Source organism: Agelaius phoeniceus, chromosome 6 (genome assembly GCF_051311805.1).
Source record: "Agelaius phoeniceus isolate bAgePho1 chromosome 6, bAgePho1.hap1, whole genome shotgun sequence".
In the NCBI taxonomy this organism is placed as follows: Eukaryota; Metazoa; Chordata; class Aves; order Passeriformes; family Icteridae; genus Agelaius; species Agelaius phoeniceus.
In genome coordinates, this window is record NC_135270.1 from 24318134 (window position 1) to 24343968 (window position 25835).

Below are 25835 nucleotides of genomic sequence, written 5' to 3' on the forward strand. Positions count from 1 at the left end.
TATGGAATTCTGACTCTACTAGGCTACACTTACGACCATCTTTATTAGATACTGACTGGGACACTGTGCAAAAAAAAAACAGTCACCTGTGAAAGGGACATATCAAATAAATGCATGTAAACTAATGAAAAGAATAAAAAAGTCTTTCACAGTTCTTAAGGCCATGTGGAGAACAAATTTTGCAATTCACTGGTCATAAGGAAATAGATGTAAAATTCCACAGCAATACACTTTTCTTGGCTTATTACAAAAAACATCAGTACTACTGTAAGTCAAAAAGTTTTTTTTTGAAATACGAAACCTTAGTTTATATCATATTAAAATAAAATATTTTCTCATGTAACAATGACTTAAAAATTTTTAAAAATCCTTTTTATTTTTTCCACTCTTATGGGAACAGGAAGACGAGAAATCAAAAGAAGGTGGGGAAGAGAGGGAGTTAAAAATCTTTCCTCCCTGCACTTTACAGCCTCAGAGAAGGGTACAAATCAAGCACAGTCATTGGACTGTCTCGAGTTTCCATTGGTTTCAGAAGCTGATCAACTCGTTGTGTAACTACAGCTTATCACTGCAGGTGCAAATCAAGGTGAGTCCCAGGCGCCTGTTCTCAACTGCTAGGCCTGTGGAGGTGTCCAGAACAGGCACTGAAAATTTTCTTCCCTCTGAAAGAATATTGTGAGTGTATGTGTAAGCAGATTGAGTAAGAAATAATGTGTTTTCTCAGGTCTTGCTCTAAAACAAGTTGGAAAATATATGAGCTGTTCATTAAGTTCTAGTACTTTGAAGCACTGCTGAATTCTGTATATCAGTCATACTATGACTTGGGGGGTGGGGAGGGTTAGCCAAACTGCACATAGTAGAAAGGGAGAAAAGATATTAACCTGCTATTGTGGAAGTAAATAAACAGTAAAAAAAGGAGAAAAAAGAAAATACAGATGATGTTTTACAGGAAAACATTCTGGAAGGAAGCATGCCATTTGTTGAATTTCTGTGCTCATGTACTAAAGAACAATACCTAAATAGGTTCATATACAAACCAGAAATATATTAAATATGGTCTATTTAAGAATTTATGTATATATAATCTGTATTATTTTGAATACCTTAAGGAGTAAAGATACTGTAAGAGTATTATGGACTAAAAATACATGTACTAGACATTCAAAAATTTGCATGTGAAAACGATTAAATCAGCCAAAGAAAAAGCAATTTACACCATCCCTAACACATCACTTATCCAAGATAAATACCATGACCTCTGCTTACCAGAAGCTGTCAAATGCTTTAATCCCCTGATCATTACAGTTGTTGAACTCTCAACCCTGCTACTCCCTACTAAAATTGTTCTACATGATCCTAATTCTGAAAATACATCACCTCTTTCCTTCTTTTGCAAATAGAACACAAACACTCTACAAACTGGTGGTAGTGACTGCACTATCTTTACTAATGTACTTGCAGTTGGTAGACATCTGTCTGCAAGGGAAGTTTCTGAAACTTAAGTCAAAACATTTCTGGTTTTATGACTATGATTAGTTTAAATACTTCTCTTGCTAGAAACAACATGCCTATTCATGTGAATGTTGGCTAAATTTTCTTTACTTAAATGCCAACGCTGTTTGACAGCCAGTCACTCTCTTGTAGAGAGATACAGTACCTAGGACTTACTGATATTATTGCACAAAATAATGAATGCAACATAAGCTACTGCAATGTGACAGCTGTTTCTATCAAAGCTTGGTAGTTCAATGTGACTAGAACATTTTTGTCAGAAGCGTAAACCAATTTATAGTTGATTTCACAAGAAGAGAAAGAAAAGCTTCTTTGCTGCCAAAACATGACCTTAACCTGCCTTCAGATGCTATTAAATGCCCAAACATCAAATTGCACCCTGCCTTCTGTGAAATCACACGAAGTTTCAAATGCCTTCTACTCAAGGCATCTGAAGCTGCAAGCAACAGTAGGGTGCAAGCAACGTAGAAAATTATGTTTTAGTGTAAGCTGTGACCTGAAAACCCAGCAGTAACACATAAAAAATTCTTCAATACTTACAGATTCTATGCCTTTTATGAAAAAACCATAAAATTAATGCTATCTGAATGAGCTGTACCATCCAAATTAAATAGTGATTTGAAATGGACTTGAGCTGTAATTCTTAATAAAATTCAGTATTGTTTTAATGAATAGGTCACAATTAGTTTTTGTTGCTATTAAAACCTTGAGATTATATGTTTACACAGGTAGAGCATCTCATTACTATTCACAAAGAATGCTAAGGTTTGAAAATTAAACAAAAATAAAGAAAAATGCATAACTAAGATTGTTACATCAATATTGAATTCTGTTATGTTACAAATAGTTCTTAAAGTTATTTAGGACAATATAATGAATTAAATATTATAACCTCAACTTCGTATTACCTGTCTTTTCATTGTTTAGATTAAATGCTATAATTGTTTCTACTATTATTCTTGCCTTTACACATACAAAAAAGGATTAGGTTGCCATCATCTGGAGTTGAGTATGTTCATTTAGTTTTCACAAAACACCATCATTTTAAACAGCAGCCTTTTATAAATATGAAAGAAAAACAGAAACAGCACAGTTGAAATAGGTTTTTCAATGCCGTAGAAAATTATTCTACTACATTTTCTGCTTGCCTTGCATATGCCAAAGAAAATCTATTATATAGTATGTTATCTTACATATTTTTCCAAGAATGCTACCAGGAACAGAACAGTTCAAAAATTTGCCACTACTGAGTTGCTTTGATTTTAGAAAGTATTAATCAATTAATCAGAAGTATTAATTTACAAGGAAATACAGGCCATCTAGGAGTAAATGAATGTTTACTGTGTATCCATGTTCTAGAGAGCTAGAAGAGGATAGAGGGACAAAAAAAAAAGGGGACAAATACCCTGCACTGTAAGAAGTTGAGAATCCCTATATTTAAGGACAAAATTATTCAACATGTAGATGCAAGTCTTCTATGTTATCACTACAGAAGTCCTTCTGAAAGAGGGAAGAGCTGCACCATTAGCTTTTCAACCCACTTAAAAAAATTCCTCTGGTAAATGCTCACATTTTTTGGACAGGTTTTATATACTTCTTGATATATTAACCAGGTTTTACAATATTTCTAATTAGTTTCTTTTTAATATGTATGTTCAGTAATAAATGCTGCTGTATGTTTATTATTTATATTTTCTATTGTTTATGTATATATTGTTTTTATTTAACTCCGTTCTACAGCATTGATTTGTTTTTACATAGTCACAGGTATCTTGTTCAACTCTTCCAGATTTTTAACATTAAGCTTTGAAAAGCATACTTGGGAGGAAAAAAACTCAAAAAAGCATATCTGAAAGAAAAATCAAAATCACTGGAAAATTAAATGCAGTCTTAACTGAATAAAGGACTAAAAAATATTATACTAAAACTTGTGGTGCACAATAGTCAGAAACTGTAAAGCTAACCAGAAGGAAGGAACTGTAATATAAACATAATTCATCTTACTTGGATTTTGCCTCTTGCAACAAGGAAGGGTCATCTGTAGCCAAATACACTCTTTTTTTATCCACGTGCATCCTGCGAGCAAGAAGCTCAAAGCGCTCTTCCACGTGCACCATGTACTCTTCAATGGGGTGAAACGCTGCCTCAGTCCCCACCTTGTCTGTCCTTCGGACATGGACACTGGAAAAAGGGAAAATCTAGGAATTACATTTATAAACACTATACATACTTCAGCAAATGAAATTTTAGATTGAATAAATACATTAAATAACGAGGGATTAAAAATCATCCATGTCCATCATGACACACTGACAATGTGAAGTCAGTCTGTTCTCAAAAGCAATATAATAATCTGACAAGGAAGGCAAAGGGTAACTGAAAGAAAGGAATGAAAGACATTGAATTATAGCATATAAAGTGGCATTCCTTTCGAGCACAAGGTTAAGTTATCTGCTGAAGATAGATAATGCCTGATCAATACACGTGAAAAGGAAAATAGGAGTATTTGCCTCATATAATGCATAGTCTGAATTAAGGTAGTTACAAATGCATTTTTTTGACCTCCTTGAAATGTCTCCAGACACAGCAGCAGTGAGGTGCCCACTGGCTCAAGGTCAAAAGCCAACTAACATTTGGATAACCTACTGTGTAGTCCTAGATAAAGAAAGTTAAGGATTGAAGGAAATTCTGGCAAAGGAAGAAGACTCCAGCACAGCAGCAGCATTTTTCAGACTACATGATGGAAAAACCTTTCTCCCACAAGCTGCTTTTTACTGCTTTTCTTCCTTCTCCCCATATCTCCCCACACAGGCCTTTCCAATTCATCATTATAGCTGGGAAACAACAACTGCAAAAACACCAGTAGGGAAGGGAATGGCACATAGCATGTTCATATGTAGCCAGTGATAAAATTAGTCGTGGCATGTAAATTATAGGCTTAGCCTTTTTTCTCTCAATGTAAAAGCTACAGGCACTGGAAAGAAGACATAGACAGTAAAGTGCCTGGAATACAAGCTGTAAGAAAATTACACTAATGAAATTCTGTATTACCAGATGTGGAAGGACATCTGTTAAAAAACCTTCTGTTGAGCTGCCTTTTACATATCTGTCCAACAGCAGGTAGACAAGTGTGCTGAAGAAGTACTTGTAATCAACTTGTATTATGCACAGTTAAAAAATAAGAGCTTCATCTAGAAATCACCTTCTCTCCCCACAAAATACTTAGAGACTCTGATTATCATCATAAAACAATTTTTTCCTGAACAAGAATCACTACATACACATATTAAAGGACAGACAGTTAAAAAGAAAACTAAATACCCACCCGATCACTGGATGTTTGAAACCAAGTTTCCTTGTGGCTTCCTCTATTTCCTTTTCTAGCCAAGGCTGTGGACGAATCAAGTATTTCACAAACTGTGAGACCCACCACACTGCAGGATCCCCATGTACACGAATTAGTCTATCAGCCAAGTCTTCAGGGACTGCCAAGGGCAAATAGGGTGGCCGTGGGTGTAAGCTGTCAACAATGGGAAGTTCCACCACCTGAACATCCTTATCATTAGTCTCACCTGTTTTAAAATATATACTAGGATGAGTCAAGTACTTTACTTTATTCATAAGCTTTACCACTGGCAAATAATATCCCAAACATATCAATTCACCTGTATCTTCAATTTCAAAAAGACTACCTAAACCTTGCTCTACTTTTTCAAAAACAGCATTAACAAATCTAATAAAAATCATAATTTTAAACGAGATTTATATACAAGCCGGATCTAACAATGACCTCAAATAGAACAAAACTGAAAGTTCTTGAATTCTTAGCAGCTGGTAGTTAATAAAATATAAAATGTATTCCTGCTTATATATTGATACCTTCTTATATGCAACTATACCATTACTGTGTGCAAAGGCTTATCTGGTTATCTAAAATGTCTAAAATTCAGTTACTTCTTTAAAAATTAAACATTTTAAGGCATAGGAAATAGTTAAAAAAATAAATACAGCTCTGCTGCTATTTTGACCCCCTTTTATTCAGTAAATATTTTTTTTCAGTGACTCCTCCCAGTAAATTTCAGATATCATTATAACCACTGAATTAGCTATTCTGTTGTTAGAAGAGGAGAAAGACAATTCCTGTCCTCAAGAACTTAAACTAAACTAGTAAATTAAATAGACCATGGAAAACACAAGCACTGTATAAGCATGTGATGTACCTACAGGTAAGAATTTGTTATGTTTAAAGTATTAACTACAGTAGAACATACAGATGGTTTAGATGGGATTTAAAAATTACACAAACACAACTGTCTACATAACTGGTAATTCAAAGCTACGTTCATATACTGAAAAAAATTATAATACATGGCAACATAAAAAAAAAAAAACATTAAATTTTTAAAGCACTGAACATTTTAGCTAATATTTCTAGTATGCCCATTTCCTCCAAAATAATGTTTCCATTGTCTGTAGTATTTACTGGCAAAGATGGTTAGTTCTCCCTTTAGTGCTCACCAACCAGGAAAAAAAAAACTGCTTTAAATATAAGCAAGTCAAACTCATATAACTTTTGATGTTTGATGACCAAATAAATCTTAATGCTGAAAAAAATCAATTCAAGGAAGGAATAATGAGTTTAAGAACAATTAAAGATTCAAAAGGTTACAACACTTTTGCAAGACTAGTCAAAATTCTGCAGTAACTCTCTGAGATAGTCATTTAAATAAGGAATGTTTGTTATGCTCAGGTATATTTCCAATTCATTTTTACCACATTTGGAGATCTATCTTCTAAGATGTCTCAATATGTAAGTATTTTACCACTGTATACCATCACTCTAAGGGATTCTTTAGAAGAATTTCCTATACTACAGGTATGGATGATTCTTTTTAATTCAAGAAGCCAGTTCATTTTTTTACCATCTATTAAATCACACTCACAGGAAAATATTTAATAAAAGTTCATAAATTCAGCAAAAATATTGAGCATTTAAAACTTCTTATAATATGATGGATAATACTTTATTAGTATGTCTTCAGAAAGCTGCAATAAAGAAAAGGAGCATGAAGCCAGGGAAGTGCTAAATGTGGTGCAAATGTGAAGTATCAGGCAAAAGCCTAGACAATAAATGTTTAGCTAGGGAATGGTATGAAAGAGTGCTTGAGGTTCCATTACCTTTTTCCCCTCACCTGAGAATGGGAGAAGAAACAGGATGGCAAATAAAACAATAGCAGTCTTAGCCAAGAGAAGAAAGAAAAGACTTCAATCTTAAGTTAGAGAAAGAAATTTGCTGCAAACCTTTTATGGGGAAAAAAGCAGGTAATGCAAATTTGCATATAAAAGGTAGATTTTTATTAAGTACAGCATCACTGACAAGCTTTAAAACTTTGTTCTGTGACTGAATAAATGTGTTGGTCTGTAAGCAGTCATTTGTAAAGTTTTGCTATTGATAAAGCTGATTGAGCAATCTGACCCACTATTTGACATTCCTACCCCTGAAAAGCACTCAATACATTGTTCCATCCTATTTAAAGGATGAGCATGCTTCTAAAAATTTCCATAGGCTGTCTTAAGGTTTTGAAGAAAATTAGATTGGCCAGAAAGAACTAGGAAAACTCTCAGCATATATAGCAAACTATATTGAAGTATACCAAAATCACAGAATATCCAAAAAGATTGTGCAAAAGAATCAGATTTCAGCTGTCAACTCTACGTGATATGTTGTTTGAATAGTAATGAAGTTGTAAATGTATTTCATTTAGGAAAAACAATTTGATTGTTGTTGACACTACTAGGTTGAGTGTTGTCTTTAAAAAAATTTTACTCAAATCATAAATTTGGTCATGGCTATTTCAATTATGTTGTAGCATGTTAATTTCTTACATACAATCACCATCTGCTGATGTATATGTGTAGCTATGTGTACAATTCCAGAAAACCTTATGGCAACTCTCTAGGCTGTATTAGCTGTATCATCATATCTGAATGAAGGAAAAACTCCCTATCAGTCTTCATTCACTTTTAAAAGTATGAGATAGTAGATGCAGTGAAAGGAAAACTGACAGCAACTGTTTGTTTTTGCACTGAACAAAACCAGTGTAGAGTAACTCTTTAGTAACCCTGAAGGAGTAAACAGCCTTGCAACAGCCATACAGGCAAAAGACAGCATTCTTACCCTACTGATCACTTTTTTTTTTCAGTCTTTGTGAAAAGATTCCTAATAGGCAATGAGCTTGTCCTATTTTCAACAGGCATAGTTTAAAAAACTGTTATCCTTTTTTGGGCAGCGGGATATTGTTTCATTCTATTCAGAAATAAGCTGCAATCAAAATCAATGATTCAGGAGATAATCAAAACTCAGATTAATAGACAAGCAGATATATTAGAAAACTATAAGTCACATCACTGATTCATACGAATTTTCAACTGAAGATAATGAAACCAAGTTAAAAATACAGAATTAATTTTTAATCCATACTTCAGTTGTTAGCTACATTTTCTCTAATTTGTAAAATGTTTGAGTTTTTTCTATTTCACAGACGTATTTTGTTAAGTAACAGACAAGCCATAAAAGGTAATAATCCATACTAGTGTTTGCATATTTTTCTCATGTTGGAAATTTAAATCACAGCATCATCATGTCAATCAGGTCCAATTCCCTGCTCAGTGGTGGTACAATTTTGATATTTGATGCAGAATCATAGAATTATTTAGGTAGTGAGATACCTCTAGAGTAGTTATACATAACTTACATGTCAGCAATACTTCAAGTTACTTCTGATGTGATTTATTTTACTTTTACAGTTGTCAAAATTTTTCACTATAATTCTATTTACAGCTTAACTTTCATATGACTCCAGGTGCTATTTTTCAGTTTGGAATAATCTAAATAATTGTCTTCCAGAGTTCTGCAACTTAATCCTGTTTTGGATTTTACTTCACTGAGCAACCAAAGATTGAGTGTTTTTGCAAGAGTCATAAAATACTGCAATATTGAAAACACACACTCTTACCATAACAACGTACTCAGGAGGAAGGTCCTGGACTGAAAATTATTTTAATTCAGATGACCGATGCCAGTTGTACCATCTAGCTCTTATTTATTAGCAGTTTTTGGATATGTTCATCACTAATACATCAGTAACACAGTTTCAATTTTCACAAAACACACTGAATACTTTTTAAGCACTGCAATGAGCTCTGTGTGTTATAAAAGCATAACTTTGCTTCATTGCAGTATCCCAATGTGCCTAAATCACTTTATACCCCTCAGGACTTATATAATTTTTGTGATTTGGCATAACCTTACCGTCTGTCCACTTCTCAAACTTACTTTAATTTAAAGCCTATTAAAAAAAATTTGCTGTTTGTATCTTTCTTATCAACTTCTTTTGGAAGCCTGAAAAATGTTGATTTGACTCAAAAAGATCTTTGGAATTTTGTCATTTTAGGTAAGCTTACTTTCTGCCATCTGAACATTGGCTCATACCTGCACTTGGATGGGCATTTTCATTGGGTGTTTATTAATTTCTTACCTGAAAGGAAGATGACATTTTACCACGCAATCACTACTATTAGTTAATGTTAACTGAAAACCTGTTTGATCATTCACTCTCCTGATATTTCAAAATTCATCAGCTAATTTTAATTTTTTCAAGAAGTCCTTAGAAGTATGCCAAAGAACGCCATGCTAAGGACATTCCTGTCTTGTAACTGAGAATTTCAATTTAATTTCAGTTTGTCTTGCTAGCAACACAACTGAATAAACTGATGTAAAAATGGAATAGCTTCCCTGCTTTTCTGTTTCTATAATATACTTAATTAAGCTGATATTAACTTGCATAGACTTATCACAGATCTACTTAACTAAGCTCTACAGCACAAAGACTGACTGCCAATTTGGAACCTTACCCAAGTGAACAACTCTAAATTCAACTGCAGGAGATGTCAGAGTGCTGGGAAAGCTGTTTGACTAGCACAGGGCACGGTGAGAGGACTGTGCTGAACTCTCTCAAGGCTCCTCAATGTCCTGCTGGTTCCTGTTATGTATTGCAAAAGACAGCAGGTTCAGGGCTTATGCTGATACTTCAGTGCTCTTCTTTTCAGACATAGTAAAAAATGAAAACTATGCAAAGTTATGTCATGTTATGCTCTTCATGAATACAAAGTTACCTCACAATAGCTTTATGCCATAGTTGAACTATAAAATGTAATTGCCATGTGTGACGGTGTTCACAGGGGTTTTCAGGTGAGGAAGAGACAAAAATGTTGACTCCATGTTCAGAAGGCTTGATTTATTATTTTATGATATATATGACATTAAGACTATACTAAAAAGAATAGAAGGAAAAGTTTCATCTCAGAAGGCTAGCTAAGCTAAGAATAGAATGGAATGAATAATAAAGGTTTGTGTCTCAGACCGAGAGTCCAAGCTAGCTGGGCTGGGATTGGCCATTAATTATAAACATCCAAGATGGGCCAATCACAGATGCACCTGTTGCATTCCACAGCAGCAGATAACCATTGTTTACATTTTGTTCCTGAATCCTCTCAGCTTCTCAAGAAGAAAAAATCCCAAGAAAAGGATTTTCATAAAAAGATGTCTGCGACAGCCATGAGGTAAAAATCATATTTTTCTTTTAAATTAGTCAATGTAAAATACAACTCATATATCTAAATGTTTTTTTTTTCTCTAAGCTTTTGCTTTGTACAATTTTAATACAGAATTTTTGAACTTGGTTTTCTGAACTATTTCTCACTAGTGTTCCACTTACTAAGTTTTTAATCATCCTTTATGTAATCAAGCCATTTAAGGCAGACAGGTGTTGAATAAATTTGGTGCAATTCTGATTTAAAGAAACTGAATATAGTACGTTTTTTCCCAGGTTTCACATGCCATATGGATAGTGTTGTCCCATTTGTCATCCCAAGGGGCTGAATCTTGATACCTTCAGGAGTGAATAAACCCAAATGTTTTCAAACATGCCAGCATGCCTTCTATTACTTTTCTCAATCCAGCACTCCCAAGGCTTTTTTCCTGCATTCTTTCCTCTCCTCTCCTGCACAACTCTTGCAACTACCCTCACTTGCTCTCACATCTCTTACCTCTCTGGGTACCGTTTGCGTGTTGAAAAGTGGCATCTGTGATCAGTCACTGCCTCTCACTTCCTCACAGGCCTGAATGTTGACTTCAGTTGCTCTTTACACACACACAATCTACCTATTTTGAGGACTTTTAACAAGACCTATTTATTTTAGTCAAATTTGGCCAAAATTCATCCAACATTCAGGACTTAAATGAAGTTAGGTTTAAGAAGAGCAGATAGGTAAAGCATGAGGATAAGACTTTTGCTCTCACAAGAAACTTGTCTAAAATAAATCTGTAAAGATATTATTTTATCATCTCCCTCCTGAAAAGTAGAACTTTAATGATAGTCTTTTCTGCTCCTGCAAAAACTGTAACTCCCAGAGCTACTGAACTACCAACATATCTTTGTAACACAAGTGACAGTACTGCAATAACATTTATTTTCCCATGTTATTCCGGTTCTTTGATAATCCTACCCATAATCAAAACCACAGCACAAAGATTAACAGTGCTCTTACTGTCCTAACAAGTGATGAGATTCCAGTGAATGCTTTCCCTTTTGACCTGATGGAGGCCTCAACTGAGCACAACAATTTCTGCATTTGCAATAGCTCTCTCTTAAAAAACAAAAGCAGTGGGGCCTTTAGAGCCTCTTGTTCCCTCTCTAGCAGTTCGGGTGAGCTGCCTTATAAAGACCTATATTTCTGTTTCACTCTACTGAAAACTTCTCATCGCTTACCAGAAGCTTTATGTTGGCAACTGTCACATCACTTTGAGAGAGCATTAAAAAGTAAAGATTTTTCCCATCCTCAATTATTTAGATACCCAGCATGTCAGCTGGAAAGAGATCTGGAAACAGATTAAGAGATTGCACAAATGGACTTCACAGAGCAGTCAGAAGACCATCAAACTAGGTAGAAATCAAGACGCTTACTAGCAATTTATTTTTCCTTTTATCTTTATATATTCAAACTGCTTTTGAACAATGCCCCATTTCATCTAAAGATCTGATATGAAAGGGGTACCTGCTAAAGAGGAGCTCCAATTCCCTGGCTGCCAGAAAATATCATGAAATGTATTTGCAAAGGCAAATACACTTCTATAAATGCAAAGGGGTTTTTCCATGTTACCCAAGTCTAGTAATTCAAGTAAACAGAATTGATGTTTTAAAAGTAAGATCATATTTACATTAGGATAGTTGAAATAACTCAGGAACACATAAAAAAGACCATTACAACTATATTGATGAAAAAACAGTATCGCATTTGATTTCAAACAATTGCACTGAAGCTTATTCTCTATTTCAGTGTAATGTTAATTATTATATATTTGAAAATAGTTCCATATATTTGCTTTGAATATTAGGTTATCTTTTCTGGAATAGAAAATAGCTTATTTTTACAATAATCCTTCAATAGCTTCAGGGACTTATCTCTTGCCTGCATATGCTGACTGGACATACACTCAAGCCTGTAACAGGCATGCATAAGCATGTAAAAAACAAGACAACATTCAGATAGTATTTCATATTTCATGCCCTAGAAGCTTCCAACAGGTCATGACAATGGAGCTTAATATTTGTAGCTGCCTGTCCAGGCATCTAGTGGAGAAGCACTCCCAGTTTAGACAAGACATTTACTGTCTCTTTGAGATACTGGTTTATAACTCCTAATCTTGTATCGTTCTAATTTGAACACTTGGAGGACTCCTCTTTCAATGAATTAGTAGAAGTACCTCCATATGCAAGCCCAGATGGAACACAGCTCTCAAGGTATTTGTAGACAAAAGGACATTTTAGTTACCCATAAATAAAACAGGAGAGAATAAACCTTCCATGTTGTTTGAGATTCATAGCAGTGAAGCACACGTCACCTTAACAATGCATCTGAAAGAAACAAGGATGCATTCTACTTCCTATGGTGTACCAACACGAAAGGAGAAAATTAAGGGTGTAAGCCTGCAATAATGGAAAAGGAATTTTTTTGATCTTCAGTCATAGGGGAAAATGTAAGGGAAGCATTAAGAAAAAATCAAGAAAAATCACACAGAAATAGAGATGCTTGCTCCATAATTATTACAGTAACAAACTACTGTTAATTTTCACATTATAAGAAACTTAAAAGCACTAGTTTAGTTAAGGCTACTTGCAAACAAAAAACACCTGTTTTGTTCAGGTTTGTATTCAGGATTTATGTAATACCAGCTAAAGGGAAACATCTTCCAAAAATTTCTCTACAATTAGCACAATCACATTCATGGGCATGCAGTGCCAAAAATGTGGTACTAAAGTAAGTATTATTGTTTCATTTGAAATGCTAAATTAAATCAAATGTTAAAATTAATGTGGGTCTTCAAAAATGGCTAGATCAGTGCAATAAAAGGCAGCTTTTAAAATTTCTTATCTGTTCACAACACTAGAAATAAATCAGTTGGCTGAAGGCCCAAAGATTGAGAAATAAACATAAAAAATGCAAGAAAGTATTTCTGCCTTAAAAGTCTTAGTTTAACTTTCAGTTGTTTCACATGGTGGAAAAACTTTATTCAGAGCCATTTGCCTATAAGCAGCTTTTCAATATGACATTCTAAATCTAGACAAGAGATATATCTTGAGAATTAGCTGACATTTTAAGGTTCTCTTTTAATTCATTACTCAAATGTAAAAAGACAAAAACCTTTTAGGACTTGGTGAAGTTACACTGAAACGAATGAAATGCCCAGCCTTGTGCTACTGTAAAGAACTAAGAGTAGCTGCATGAAGAGGAAAAATGGCCACCAAAATAACTGATATATTCCCAAGTACCAGAGCCATAACCCATAGCATTGGCAGTGCTCTGGGATGTCTCCCACCTGGAAAAGAAAGTAGTCATTTTCAAGACGTAGGAGGGGTTTGGATGACTTGAATTCAACTCCAGACCTGCCAGCTCAGGTTACCCTTGTTTAAAGATTACTTTAAAATAGGTAATATTACTTAACTAGAACGTTGTTATGACCAGTGTAATACATTAAAAAGTTGTTCAAAACTTCAATGCAGGTTCTAATTCCCCAAAAACCTAACAATGCTTCAGTTTGGATTGAAATTTTTGCAGCCAAACAAAGAACTCAGATTCACATTTCAAACTGTGCAGTTTGTTTGAGACCTAATATACTTAGTTTACCTCATGCCATCTCTTCATATATTAAAAAAAACCTGATATTTTTCATATGAGTACAAAACACGCTATTCTTCCCTACTGTGCATGCTGGAGTACAATTTTTCAAGTAAAAAATTTTTGAAAAGAGCTTTTCAAAATAAAAATCAAATAAACTCTAATATTAAGCCAATTTGTAGCTCGTTTGCTTATTAAACAATCCTTAGAAGGGTGACAATTAAGCAAAAACATTTTTTCCAGTTTGTAATGGACATTTTGTTTACTAATCTGTAATTTTTCGTCCATGATTTAATGCTCATGAGGAAAATTTGCAATTAACCACTAACCTCCAGGTACTAGTTTGGCTACTACATTGTGGGGGGGCAACATCAACCTGTTAGGAAAAAGGGAAAGTCATGCTTCAAAGTGTAGTATTTCATGCAAACAGCATAAGATCTGTGATCAAATACATGATCGATTATTCCTACCACTGAACAGAACAAAGCCAAGAATCCTTTTCCCCACCTCCATGCACTCTTTGGACTTCTAAGTCTTCAGCTTCCCCTTATCAAGAAATGTAGGGAAAGAAGCCCCTGCTTTTTGGAAAGTAATTTTCTTCAATCAGGGCACATTTAGGTTACCTTCCTTCATTTCAATGCAGTTAAAGAATTCTCATGGAACATGTTTCCTAATCTGTTTATAGTCCTGCCCATGCAAGGAACTATTATCAAACACTCAACTGCATTTTATGCAGACATCAAATCTCCACCTAAATTAGCAACAACAAAGACAACTCACTGTATACAAGCCCAATGTTTTTGCTTCTTGAACATTTTTTGACAGATAGCATGATTATATATATCAACCTTTAAAGAAATACAGACATTCTTACTTCTGCTGTCAGAAAATTTACTGGACAATAGCTGTATTTAAATTAAATTATTTCCCATTTATCTCCCATCCTGTTGAAAGATGCCACTGACATGCAAAACAACTTCCAAGAACACCATTCTTTTACCAAGAATGGATTAGATCTGATGTAATTCCTCATATAATTAGATGAGAATCAGTGGTACGTTTAGGCCACGTAAATGGCTTAATTTATTATAGCGTGAAAGAACACACAGATGTATTTTATTACAACCTCCTTAAAATACAAAGTAATTTAGTTTAGTATGGCAGATTTGGGACTGCACAAGCGAACTTCATGACACAAGTTTTAAGACAATACTAAAAGTATCACTACAAAACAAACAAATTAAAAAAAACCCATACCCACTCCAAAACACAAAAAGGCAAATATTCTTCTGGTTGAAAATCCCCAAAAGAAATAAAGCTAGTTACAAGAAAAGACTTCATCTCCTGTAATTCCAATGTCAGATCATGCATTTTTTTTTTTGCTTTTCTGTTTCTGGACCTGTCGCCATAATAGGGGTCAACAGCAGCAGCGAGTCATTGTTAAAAGCAGACCTCATCTCTAATCAAAATAGAAATATTTCGCATATAGAAACACCTATAAAATGTGGCAGGACCAGCTTTTAAAACTTGCTTTATTTTAGAACTGGTTTTTAATCTCCAACTGTAAAGCAGATTTTTTTTTGTCCTTGAATCACTGTAGGTCTTTCTCAGAATCCTTTCATATTTATCAATATTCATTTTGAAGGCCAGATAACAGAAGTAGACAGTGTCCTGCAGCCCGTCTTTGCTCTGCACAGTGAAAACAGCTTCTTGCTATTATTCCATAACCCTCCACTTAGACATGAACGAGGATCACACTTAGCTCTTTTAGGCTACTGCATTGCTGTGAAAACTCAAACCTACTTCATTAGAATTCCAAGGTCCTTTTAAAAGTTACCACTTCCTAAATATATTCTGTGTTTACTCAGACAAATGTCTTTACACAGAGTATCTTACAAGGCACCTTGAAGACAAAAAATCTACACAGCATCAGTAGCTTGATTTCAAGATTAACACAATTGAAAAAAGGGAAAATTCAGAGAGGTTGCTGTTCCACTCTGTTCTCTCAAATCACCATTCTCCAGCTTGCTTCATAGAAATGGAACTTGTTTGAATTAAAATGTAACTAATGAAAGCCACTGTATAAACACAATGTTAAGAATTAGAACTAGAAATTAATCCATTCTTTCAGCAAATGTTTATAAATAAGAGTGAGATGTGGGGGCAAAACATAATTCATACAATTGTATGCAAGTTAAAGTGGGTTTTTTTAGGCCAATACTAAATATTCAGCTGATTTCCATTAAAAACTACTGTCCGGGAATATCTAGTTCATGGAGTGAAACTTCTTAATTTATTGCAATTAATTCTGTACAACTTTTTATGGTTTGATTTTGCAATTTTTATTTAGTCCTTTTGATTGCTGTTGCCAGATAGACTTTAATAAATTAAACATTCATTTTGTGTACCCACAGTATCCTCATTCTTGAATTATACATATAAACATATTAGTTAATTTATATTTTAAGATTGTAGTTTAATTAATACTTAAAAGCTGGCACTACCAACAAATGAAGAGCTCTGCCATTTTCTCCCCTCTGGGTATCCCTTCCTCAAAAGCATTAATTCATCAAACCATAGTTAGAGGCAGCAAAATCAATATTCAAGGATAACTGCAGGAAACTTTGTTTCAGGTTTCCTTTTTCAAGTTATCTTTGATCTTTCTGGTTTTTAGGCCTTATGGGAAGGAGCACATACTGTTATTTAAAGCAAGTAGATGGCTTCTTTACCTCTACATCCCTTCATTCTCCAGCTTGACATGGAAATATGACTTCTAACAGTACATTAATCTGTCCTTCCTATTAATCCGTTTTCTTTTTCATTTATGATTTTTTGGTCTAGTTATTTTGTAGACCTCTTTCAATTTATTTTTGGGGAATGCCATCATAACATCATAAATCAGCAAGGAAAAAATGGTAAGAAGAGGCTCCGTTTTAGCACACAGCAATGATAATAACATTATGACCTGGCTAACTAATTAATTTAAAGAAAATCAATCAAAAATTTCATGATAAATATGTCTTCAGAACTTCTCTACATTTTGGCTCTTATTACTAGTAAATCATTCACGCTTCTTATAAAAATTCCTCCTTAAATTATTTATAAACAGTTTGACCATAGCTTTCAAAGGAAAAACAAATTACAGGCAAGGTGCAATTACAGGCAAGATAACAATTTTAGAACTAAGAAGACAACCATCTCTCAAGACTTTTTTCTCTAGAATGACAGTATGAGTGAAACAAAGGACAAGGAAAACTTATGCCACAGTGTTGCATTTACAGAAATCTGCAATAGAATTCTCAATCATTTAATATGTTTAAGCCAGAAAAGCTGAACTTGATTCCAGAACTACCACGTCAAACACAAAGAACAACTCCTCCAAGATGTGGCATGGGCTGAGCTGACCCTTAATTCTTCAGCGATGAGAACACGTCTTACTAATCTTCTGCTATCGGGCAAATATCAGCTTGCTCATTAAAAGTCACTCTACTTCCCAAATCCCAAAACCAAGCTTAGCTTTTATACCCAGTTAGGAGAGGACTGGACAAAGAAAATTCCAGAACTATATGCATTCTCAGCTTATATAAGCTTCTTAATTCTTGGAGAAGGTATTACATTCTAAATTGTTTCACTGAAGATAAAGCTCAGAAACTGCAAAACTTTGTGTTGCAAATAAAACTAAAAAATGTCAATCAGGAGGAATTAATAGATAAACAAATTTAAACAATTTTGTCATGAAGCACATTTTACTATATTATTATCTATTCAAGTCTACAAATTACATGAAAGCATATGTCTTAGAGGGTATATTTTTCTGACTTGTTGGCCTATTTCCATAATTTACATTGAACACGTGCTAAAATCATTCATTAGTATGAATATTTTTGAAAAATAATTTTAAAAAATTTAAAAATCCCTACACTACATAGGAGAAATGTTTTGTTTATGAAAAATGAGAATTTATAAGCGTCAATGCATTTTAATACATTTATTTTGAAATTATAGAAAATCCCACGCTGATTTCAGAATTTGTAGAGAAAAAAAATTAAACATGGTTTGCATGGTTTTGCAAACCAACTGCTCCTAACTAGAGTTAAGAATTTCAGACTTATTTGTCCCTGAAAAAACAGGGAATAAATAAACAGATATACAAGTAAATAAAAATCTATATAGATTTAGGGAGACATAAAAAGCTCACAGAAATCTTCAGCAAGATACACTGTCTCTAAAATTAATTTAGCAGTAATAATGACTCCCACTGAAGCCAGGCTGAGGCTAGTAAAGAGATCCCTTGTCAGAATCATCCATCCTGACTGACCAAGCCACTGCACAACATCAGAATTTAACACAGTTTATAGCATGTGTGGCTGGCCAACACACCAACTACAGAAAGATTGTCTTTCATAACCCTCTAGCTCTAGAATACCAAAACTTAAATTAGTGGCATTCATTATTTAAAAAATAATTGATTGCATCAGGGTATTTCATGTGCTCAGCCTTCAAATTATTCATTCAGATCTAGAAACTAATTGAAAAGTAAAAAAAAAAAAAAAAAAAAAAAAAGGAAAGTACCCAAACTATAGGAACCTAAAATAAAGCATTATTTGTATTTTCATCAGCAAAAGCTTATATTGCAGGAAACCATCATCTATTTAAATATATTTTCATTAAAATATATGACCTTTTGAAGCCATGTGTGCATGAGTGAACTGTTTTCCAGCTTACTGGGCTCTGAAGTTGTTCACAAAACTGCCTGCATCTAAATTCTGGAGTCACATATAGGAGTCCACTGAGAACCATGTCCAGACTGTAGTCTCACTTACTAACTTATCCAAACACAAATAAAACTTAATCTGGAGTTCTCAATATCTGTTGTCCATTTATAGTTGTTTTTATAAAACATCCAACCATTCCTAAGAAACATATTTTGCAAAAAAAAAATCTCATTCACAAAAACTAACCAGAATTCTCAAAGCTAATTTTGTAGCATCTTGAAGCTCTGAAGAACAGATGCTATTTCAATGTGCAAATGCTGTTTCAATGAGTAAACACACAAGTTTACATGCAACCTGTAAACCGGATTTTGTAAATCTGATTAAGTTAATTTCAGACCTGTAAAATTTAAATAGTTACTTTAAGATTCCATATGCACTGGGTATGCAGTGTCCTAGTGAAAAGACTGAAGATGTTGATATGTTTTGACTACCAATCGCATGAAGAAATACGTAATTTAAAACAAACACTGTTTACTTGGACACAAACAAAGCTACCTGATCCTCCAAACATCAGTGTCCATCTACTAACTCTAGGCAAATTGTTCAGCATGATATAAGAAAGGAACGACTTGCTGATATACAAATAAAAATTCATATTTAACATTGCCATTGTTTTTATAGCACGAATTTTGGATCTGTTCAGCTTGCATTAGGAGTTATTTCAACTATTTGTTTATTTTGTTGGGGTGTGACTATTGGACACCATTTCTTTTATATTTCAATTGCTTAATATTGGAAACATTCCTTATTTCTTAAAAAGTTTATTAACAACACCCTCTATTTAATACTCTCCTCCCATGAAAATTAGAATATCTAGCAGAGAACACAGTAGCACCCTGGTGAAAAATTGTAATTTAAGTCTCAAATACTAAACTTCTGTATTATAAAGACTCTACCAATGCAGAGCTATCTTATGAAGGAATTTGTTTTTAAATACAGTGGGCAAATAAGATGCAGAAGGTGCTTACATATGCAGCAGCAGGCACAGTTATCATGCTCCACACAACACGAAGGAGACAACAGATTAATTCTATGGGAACGAAGGTGCACAGAAGCAGGAGAAGCGCCGTGGGTGGCCCAGCCTTACCTGACCAGTGGCCCGTGGTGGCACCCGCCCTGTCGGTGCAGGTCTCGCTGACGGGCCGGAACACGGTCTCCCAGCCGCCCGTGGCGTAGCGCCAGTTCTGCGACTCCAGGATCAGCGTGCGCTGCGTGCCATACGCGATCATGAAGCAATACACCACGTGGTGAAGCTGGCAGCCATAGCCACAGCCTTTGTTGATGTTACACACGAGTTTCTTAGCTTTGCTGCAATCCTTCGGGTTCTGTAAGGATGGGTAAAAAAGTGGAGCTGAAGAGAAGCTACACCAAAGGCTTGCATTTTTCTGAAAAACTGGCAAATGTCATAAATCACAGAAGCCGCCCTGCTATAACACATCTCTGACTGGAGACTAAGCTTGGATGGATGACTAAGCTTCAGCTCCATGAAAATCTTATGTGAATTCTTTACTGCGAGCATGAACAGTTATTGAACATACTTCACTATCCTAATATAAAATAGAATACATTCAAGATTTTAAATTACTTTCTCATTTGTAAATCTGTCAGAAAAAGTCAACATTTGGACTCCGAGTTCACATTTCATCAACATGATTCTCAGTGTTAGAATGCTTTTTCCTTTGGCATTTTTTCAAGTTTGTTAGTTCTCTTTCAATAAGCATGCATGTCACCCAATAAAAGAAAATTTCCACCTGTCTACAACCTACAGAATAAAAACAAATGGTACAGAATAAAACAAATGCTTATTAAGGGACTACTTCCCAGGCTAGCTGACCACATAGCAAATAGAGAATGTAAAACACATTCCCAAGCAGAATGATGAAGGACAGAATTTTAATCTGCATACACTTTCCATAAAATAACGTATTTCACTTCCACAAACCAAAAAAGCGTAAGATAGCAGGCAAATGCCTACATTATTTGAATGCTACGTTTAAAGGTACAAACTAATAAATATTTTCAGGCATGTGGAATTTTTAGGTATATGGACAACACAACATCATAATCAACAGAAGTTTTTCTTTACATAAAAGATAGTACTTTTTTTGTATTCATACTTGCATGGCTCTAGACATAGCTCTAAATTCCAGAAAGGTCTTCCACAAAATCTCAAGGATTAACATTTCATATAAGGTACGAGAATACTGATATTTGAGCATCAATATAAATTCTGTTTCTTTCACATCTAAACTTAAAATAAAATTTTCTGTAAATTAGCAACAGTCAAATCCAATCTTCAAAAAACAGTGATCCATGTCCGGAGAACTGAAATCCCTCCTTCAAGTGATCTAAAAGATAATCTGAATATTCTGAGTCCTAAAAAAATTTAAAATAAAAATTTGTGCATTCAGTTATGTAAAGGAGGGGATGACAATTCAGATAGGGAGGGGTGGAGGTACCAAAACAAATTCAAAACTCTAAAACATGTGCTATACCATCAGCATTTTATTTTTTTCTTTTTAAATACACCCGATTCAAAGCCTAAGTAGGTATGAAAACAATAAATAAAATAAAATTTTTGTTCAAGATTTTTATTCCTGAGACCAGGACTTTTGTCATCACAAATTTAATGGAAAAGTTGAGACTAAATCCAACAGGTATCTTTTGAAATTATAACAAATGCATTTCCCACAGTCTTCCAGAAGAGAAAGAGGGCCTTTCTAGTATTCTGTAGAATTCCAAATAGAAAGAACTCCATGAAAAAATACCTTCTCATATCATGATTATCAGCAGTATTATATTTTTATTATTACTATTGTCATTAATATTATCATATTTTGCTTGGTTTCAGTTATTAAACTGTTCTTATCTCAATACACAATGGGGTTTTTTTGAGGGTGGTTTTTTTTCTTTGTTTGGGTTTTTTTCCCCATTGATTCTCCTCCCTGTCCTACCAGGAAGGAGGAGGGAGTGTCTGGGGGGTATTTGTTACCAGCTTGGGTAAAGCTACAACATTATTCTTTTTGAAAGGAATAATGTCTGCGAATTTTTAGAAAATGACCTTAGATAAGCTTTCTACACTTGTCATTACCTCCAAATGCTTGTGTCCTCTAAAATGAAAGCATTTAATCAATGGCATATTTGAAATATTGTCAAGGTATGCCCTTCTGACTTTCTTTCATGTAAAGGCAAGCTTCATATAATAGCTTATGAACAATATTATGGAAATCAAGTAGTAATCACACAATGGAATGTAATTTGACTGCTTATCAATGTTAACATAATGCACTTACTTGGGATTTATCATTGTTTGTAGCCTTAACTAAAAACTATATATATTAGTATCAGTTTGTGACTTAAGGAAGCTATTTAACTAATTTCTTTATGACTGTGGTGTTTTTTCGAATTGCTATATTCAAGTAGCAAAAAGACAAAGCACTATCTGAGCTTCAATTGTCTATTGAGAATTTTAAAAGAAAAGGAGAGTAGAGATACTTGGATATAGTGCAGTTTCAACTGGTTTCCAGAAAAAGGTGAAAATATTACCCGTTGATAAGGAAGAAAAGTTACATTTCAAGCATCAGAATAGTTTGGGTGTTCATAACCACAACTGCCAACCAAAGCAACCAGTATTGAGCTGATAAAGAATAACAATTTCAAAACCAATGAAGGCTGACAAAAGATTTTTCCTCCTGCCACAAAGTCACAGAAAAGGATTATAAATCCCTGATTTGAGTGGGTAGTACATTCTGTTCTCAACCATAGTGACACTGCTGATCACACTCCTATCTCCAATTTAATGATCTATATAATCAAGAGAGGGATGAAAGGGACCTCCATGAACGTCAAGTCCTGTAAGGTAACAGCCATAAAACTGCAGTAAAAAGAAATACAAAAAAAAATCCAAACAAAAATTAAACAAACCCACATAAAATCCCAAACAAAAAACCTACACCTGACCAATTACACAAAACATACTTCAATATATAGAAGATTAGATCATCAAGCCATTCCAGAGTTTACACCTTTTATCTTCCTCAGAATAACTTCTATGAACAATGCAACTGAAAAAATTAACAAATTTTCAGAATAGCAAAATGGTTAGAATTACCTATATCTATGAAAAAGAATACCATCTAAAATAAAAGTAGATTTTTCAAATGGCAAGATGGATTTAATGGTCTTCCATCACAAAGAACATGGGCATATACTGTTGCTCTCACAAAATTCAGGGTTTCCACTGTACTCCTCTTCCAGGGCTCTTGGTTGGCCTATTCACTGAAAGCAGGCTCAGGTGGGAATAATGTCCCAAGTGCTGCCTCAATGCCTCACCATCCTCCAGTGCTTTCAAGTGTGTAGTCAGCCATCAAAACACATGACAAACTGGCAAAAGTAAACCCTGCTCCTTAACATACATTTTACTGTATGAGAAACCGCTGTGTTGTTAATGAATTTACAGTTCAGAGAACTGAACACAGTTCAGAGAAATGTACTTAATCCAATGAATCACAACAGATTAGAGTGGAGTGGGCAAGCATTCTGCTACCATTTACTGAGTAACCTCATAAACACAGTAGGATGCTCATTAACAAAGTTGTTCTTTTTTTATATTTTCAACAGATGTTTTATTCTTTGATGCTACACAGTCTGCTGGAGAAGAGAGTCCCACTCAAAATCTTTGGAAAATCCCATTTTTTAGAGAAATGTCAAAAATTGGTGTTTCTCATCCTAGCTATCACAAATGTAATTAATACCATCTTCTATTCCCCTTATTTTGTGATGTCATTTGTAATCCTTCCTTTTCATACCAGCTCCCCTCAAGAATTTGGAGGCAGAAAAATTCCACGCAAAGAAACAAAAAATCCAAACAAACCACCAGAAGTTTCTTTCAGCTGCGGGAAGAAAACATTCTTCTCTCCCTAGTCAGAAATAGGTAGGTATTTGATTTGAGATAGTAGGTATTTGATTTGAGAGCCAGAGATGTCAAACCTTCCTCTAATATAAATTCCTCTAGTTTGCACCTACCCTTCTGTGACATAAAAGTTTCAGCTTGAGTGAAACATCCCAGCATGCACATGGACTTTAACACACTGTGTTCCTCAATCCTAGAGAAAACCTCACACAGATATCAGCAGTAACCACACTTCCTTAGGTGGTTATTATACTAAAAACATACAATATACTTATGATTTGATTGATTACAGTTCTATGGGGTGCATCCCCTTGCATGTATGCAAAGTGCCCAAAACATTTTTTATTGCTTTTGTCATTTTAGTATGAGGACTTTTATTAAAAATATGAATCAGTAATTTTAATGTGAAGGAGAGGATTTAATACACTTTAAGACAGAAAAATCTAAGTGATGCATTGAACCACAAAAATACTGCAAAGTCCAGAAAGCTCAGAAAAAAGTCTTGTGACCAACTTTCTGCTCTTTGCATACATACAAAGCCCCAACTAAATAGTATAGCACAATATGCCTTGAATATGGCAAACTATGACTAATAGAATTGATGTATTATTGAGTACTTAGTAACCTTTCTCACCTGATTGCATTTTTAACCTTCAAAGCTGAACAAAAAGTTTTGGATTCTTTTTAAATCAGAGGCAAAAATATTCTGCTATTGTGAGACTGCATGCTGAATCACAAACTTCCTAAAATAAACAGAACAAAAATAGGCACAAAAGAGAAGGGACAGAAAACTTCTGCCTTCATAATTATTTATTCACTTGATTACAGCACCACAGGTGCTCTTATCTGACTTCTCTTGCACATTTTCTACACCTGTTTGATAAAAAACATCTCTGAAAATAAGGCCTTTTCCTTAAATATAAAGTCCTAGCTTTTAAAATGTTGCTCCAACTATAGGAGACTAGTTACATGTAGCCTCATTAAATCAAATTTATGGTAATGTCATCCAAATGAAGTGGCAGTCATCACTACTCACAATCATTCAGCTAAATGACTTCCCAGGGAGATGTCCCAAAATAATGCAGCTGTCAATGTTCAACATGTACCAGAAAAAAGCTATGCAGTACTTTCATATTTAACTAAAAAACAATTACAGATATGGCCCATATAATTTTTTTTTTTGCATCGACTTGAGGAACAAGGGTTGTTAAATTTTTTCATTTTATTTTATTTTTAATACAGCTTTATTATTAATAAAGGTATATAAATGTGTGTAATTTCAAACCATTTGACTGCTTTACGTTGGTGCATATTTGTTAAACAAATAATTTTGTGCTCTTTTTGATGACTAGCACAGTTATATTACTAAACAGGACAACAAATGTAAAGTGAAAGACAAGGAAAAGGTAGAGAAAGGCTACATTTATCTGCATGAAAAGTAGTTATGGTATACTACTGCCAAATAGTGGTATCAAAATGAAAAAATAAGGAACAGTTCTCAGAGAGGAGTTGAAGAAGGACAATAAAAGTGATGACTCCTGCACAATTCAGAGATGTTTTTTTCCTCAGAAGGGTGTCTTTTTTTATTTAATAAGCAACAAATACATAGCTTGGTCGCAGAAGAGAAGGTTCTAACAGCTGAACTGTGAAATAATGAAAATCTGAGAAACAAATTCAGCTATTTACACAAGAGAAAAGATTGGGCATTAGGAGTGACCATACAAAACAGCTCCACACATGCCATAAAAAATAAACCAAGTACGAATAAAACAGACTAAATTAAATATCTTTTTGATCACTACATAAATAGCTGCGTGCATTCAGTCATGAAAAAAAGTCCCAACACCTTCAGATCACGTTTTATTTAGATTTTATTCACACACACACAAGCACATATATTAAGAAGTCCTTATCAACTCAAAAAAATGAGCATCTAGAGAAGTCTCAAACATCTGTTGAAACAATCTAGGACTAGACAATACACTATAGAAGCACTTCAATTTTGCTTCCCTATGTTTTTAAAAATGCACTGCTAGTTCAGAAGTTTTATACAAGGACTTTTAAATTTTTAAAACTATGCAAACAAATTAATGTGTTTTGATACTCTAAAGAATAAAATAAAAAAAAATAAACCAGACAATTATTTTTTACAATAAAGTGAAGAATTCAAATAGGTAAGTACAGCCCAGTAAAACCCGTGGATCCAAAAAAAACACCCACAAAGAAATAAATAAACCAAAATAACCAACAACAAAAATACAAACCCCAATGATTTCCTTAGAATATTACCTGCCCTATACATATAAAATAATGTTTGAAACAAATGTAATAATTTATTTTCCACATAATTCGTTCACATACCAACATTCATTTTTAAACTGTGATGTAATTATACTACA

General features: G+C 34.1%; 1 protein-coding gene across 4 annotated transcripts in view; it reads right to left on the reverse strand.

Annotated features, from left to right (window-relative positions):
- Positions 1-25835, reverse strand: part of FUT8 (fucosyltransferase 8) — a 100975-nt gene that overhangs the window by 7621 nt on the left and 67519 nt on the right. For all 4 annotated transcript variants that reach the window (XM_054634732.2, XM_077180026.1, XM_077180027.1 and 1 more), the window contains 3 exons: positions 19612-19849; positions 4838-5084; positions 3517-3693 (listed from right to left, as the gene is read on the reverse strand). In XM_054634732.2, the coding sequence (XP_054490707.1) occupies positions 3517-3693; positions 4838-5084; positions 19612-19849 (662 nt within the window). The remainder of the gene's footprint in view (positions 1-3516; positions 3694-4837; positions 5085-19611; positions 19850-25835) is intronic.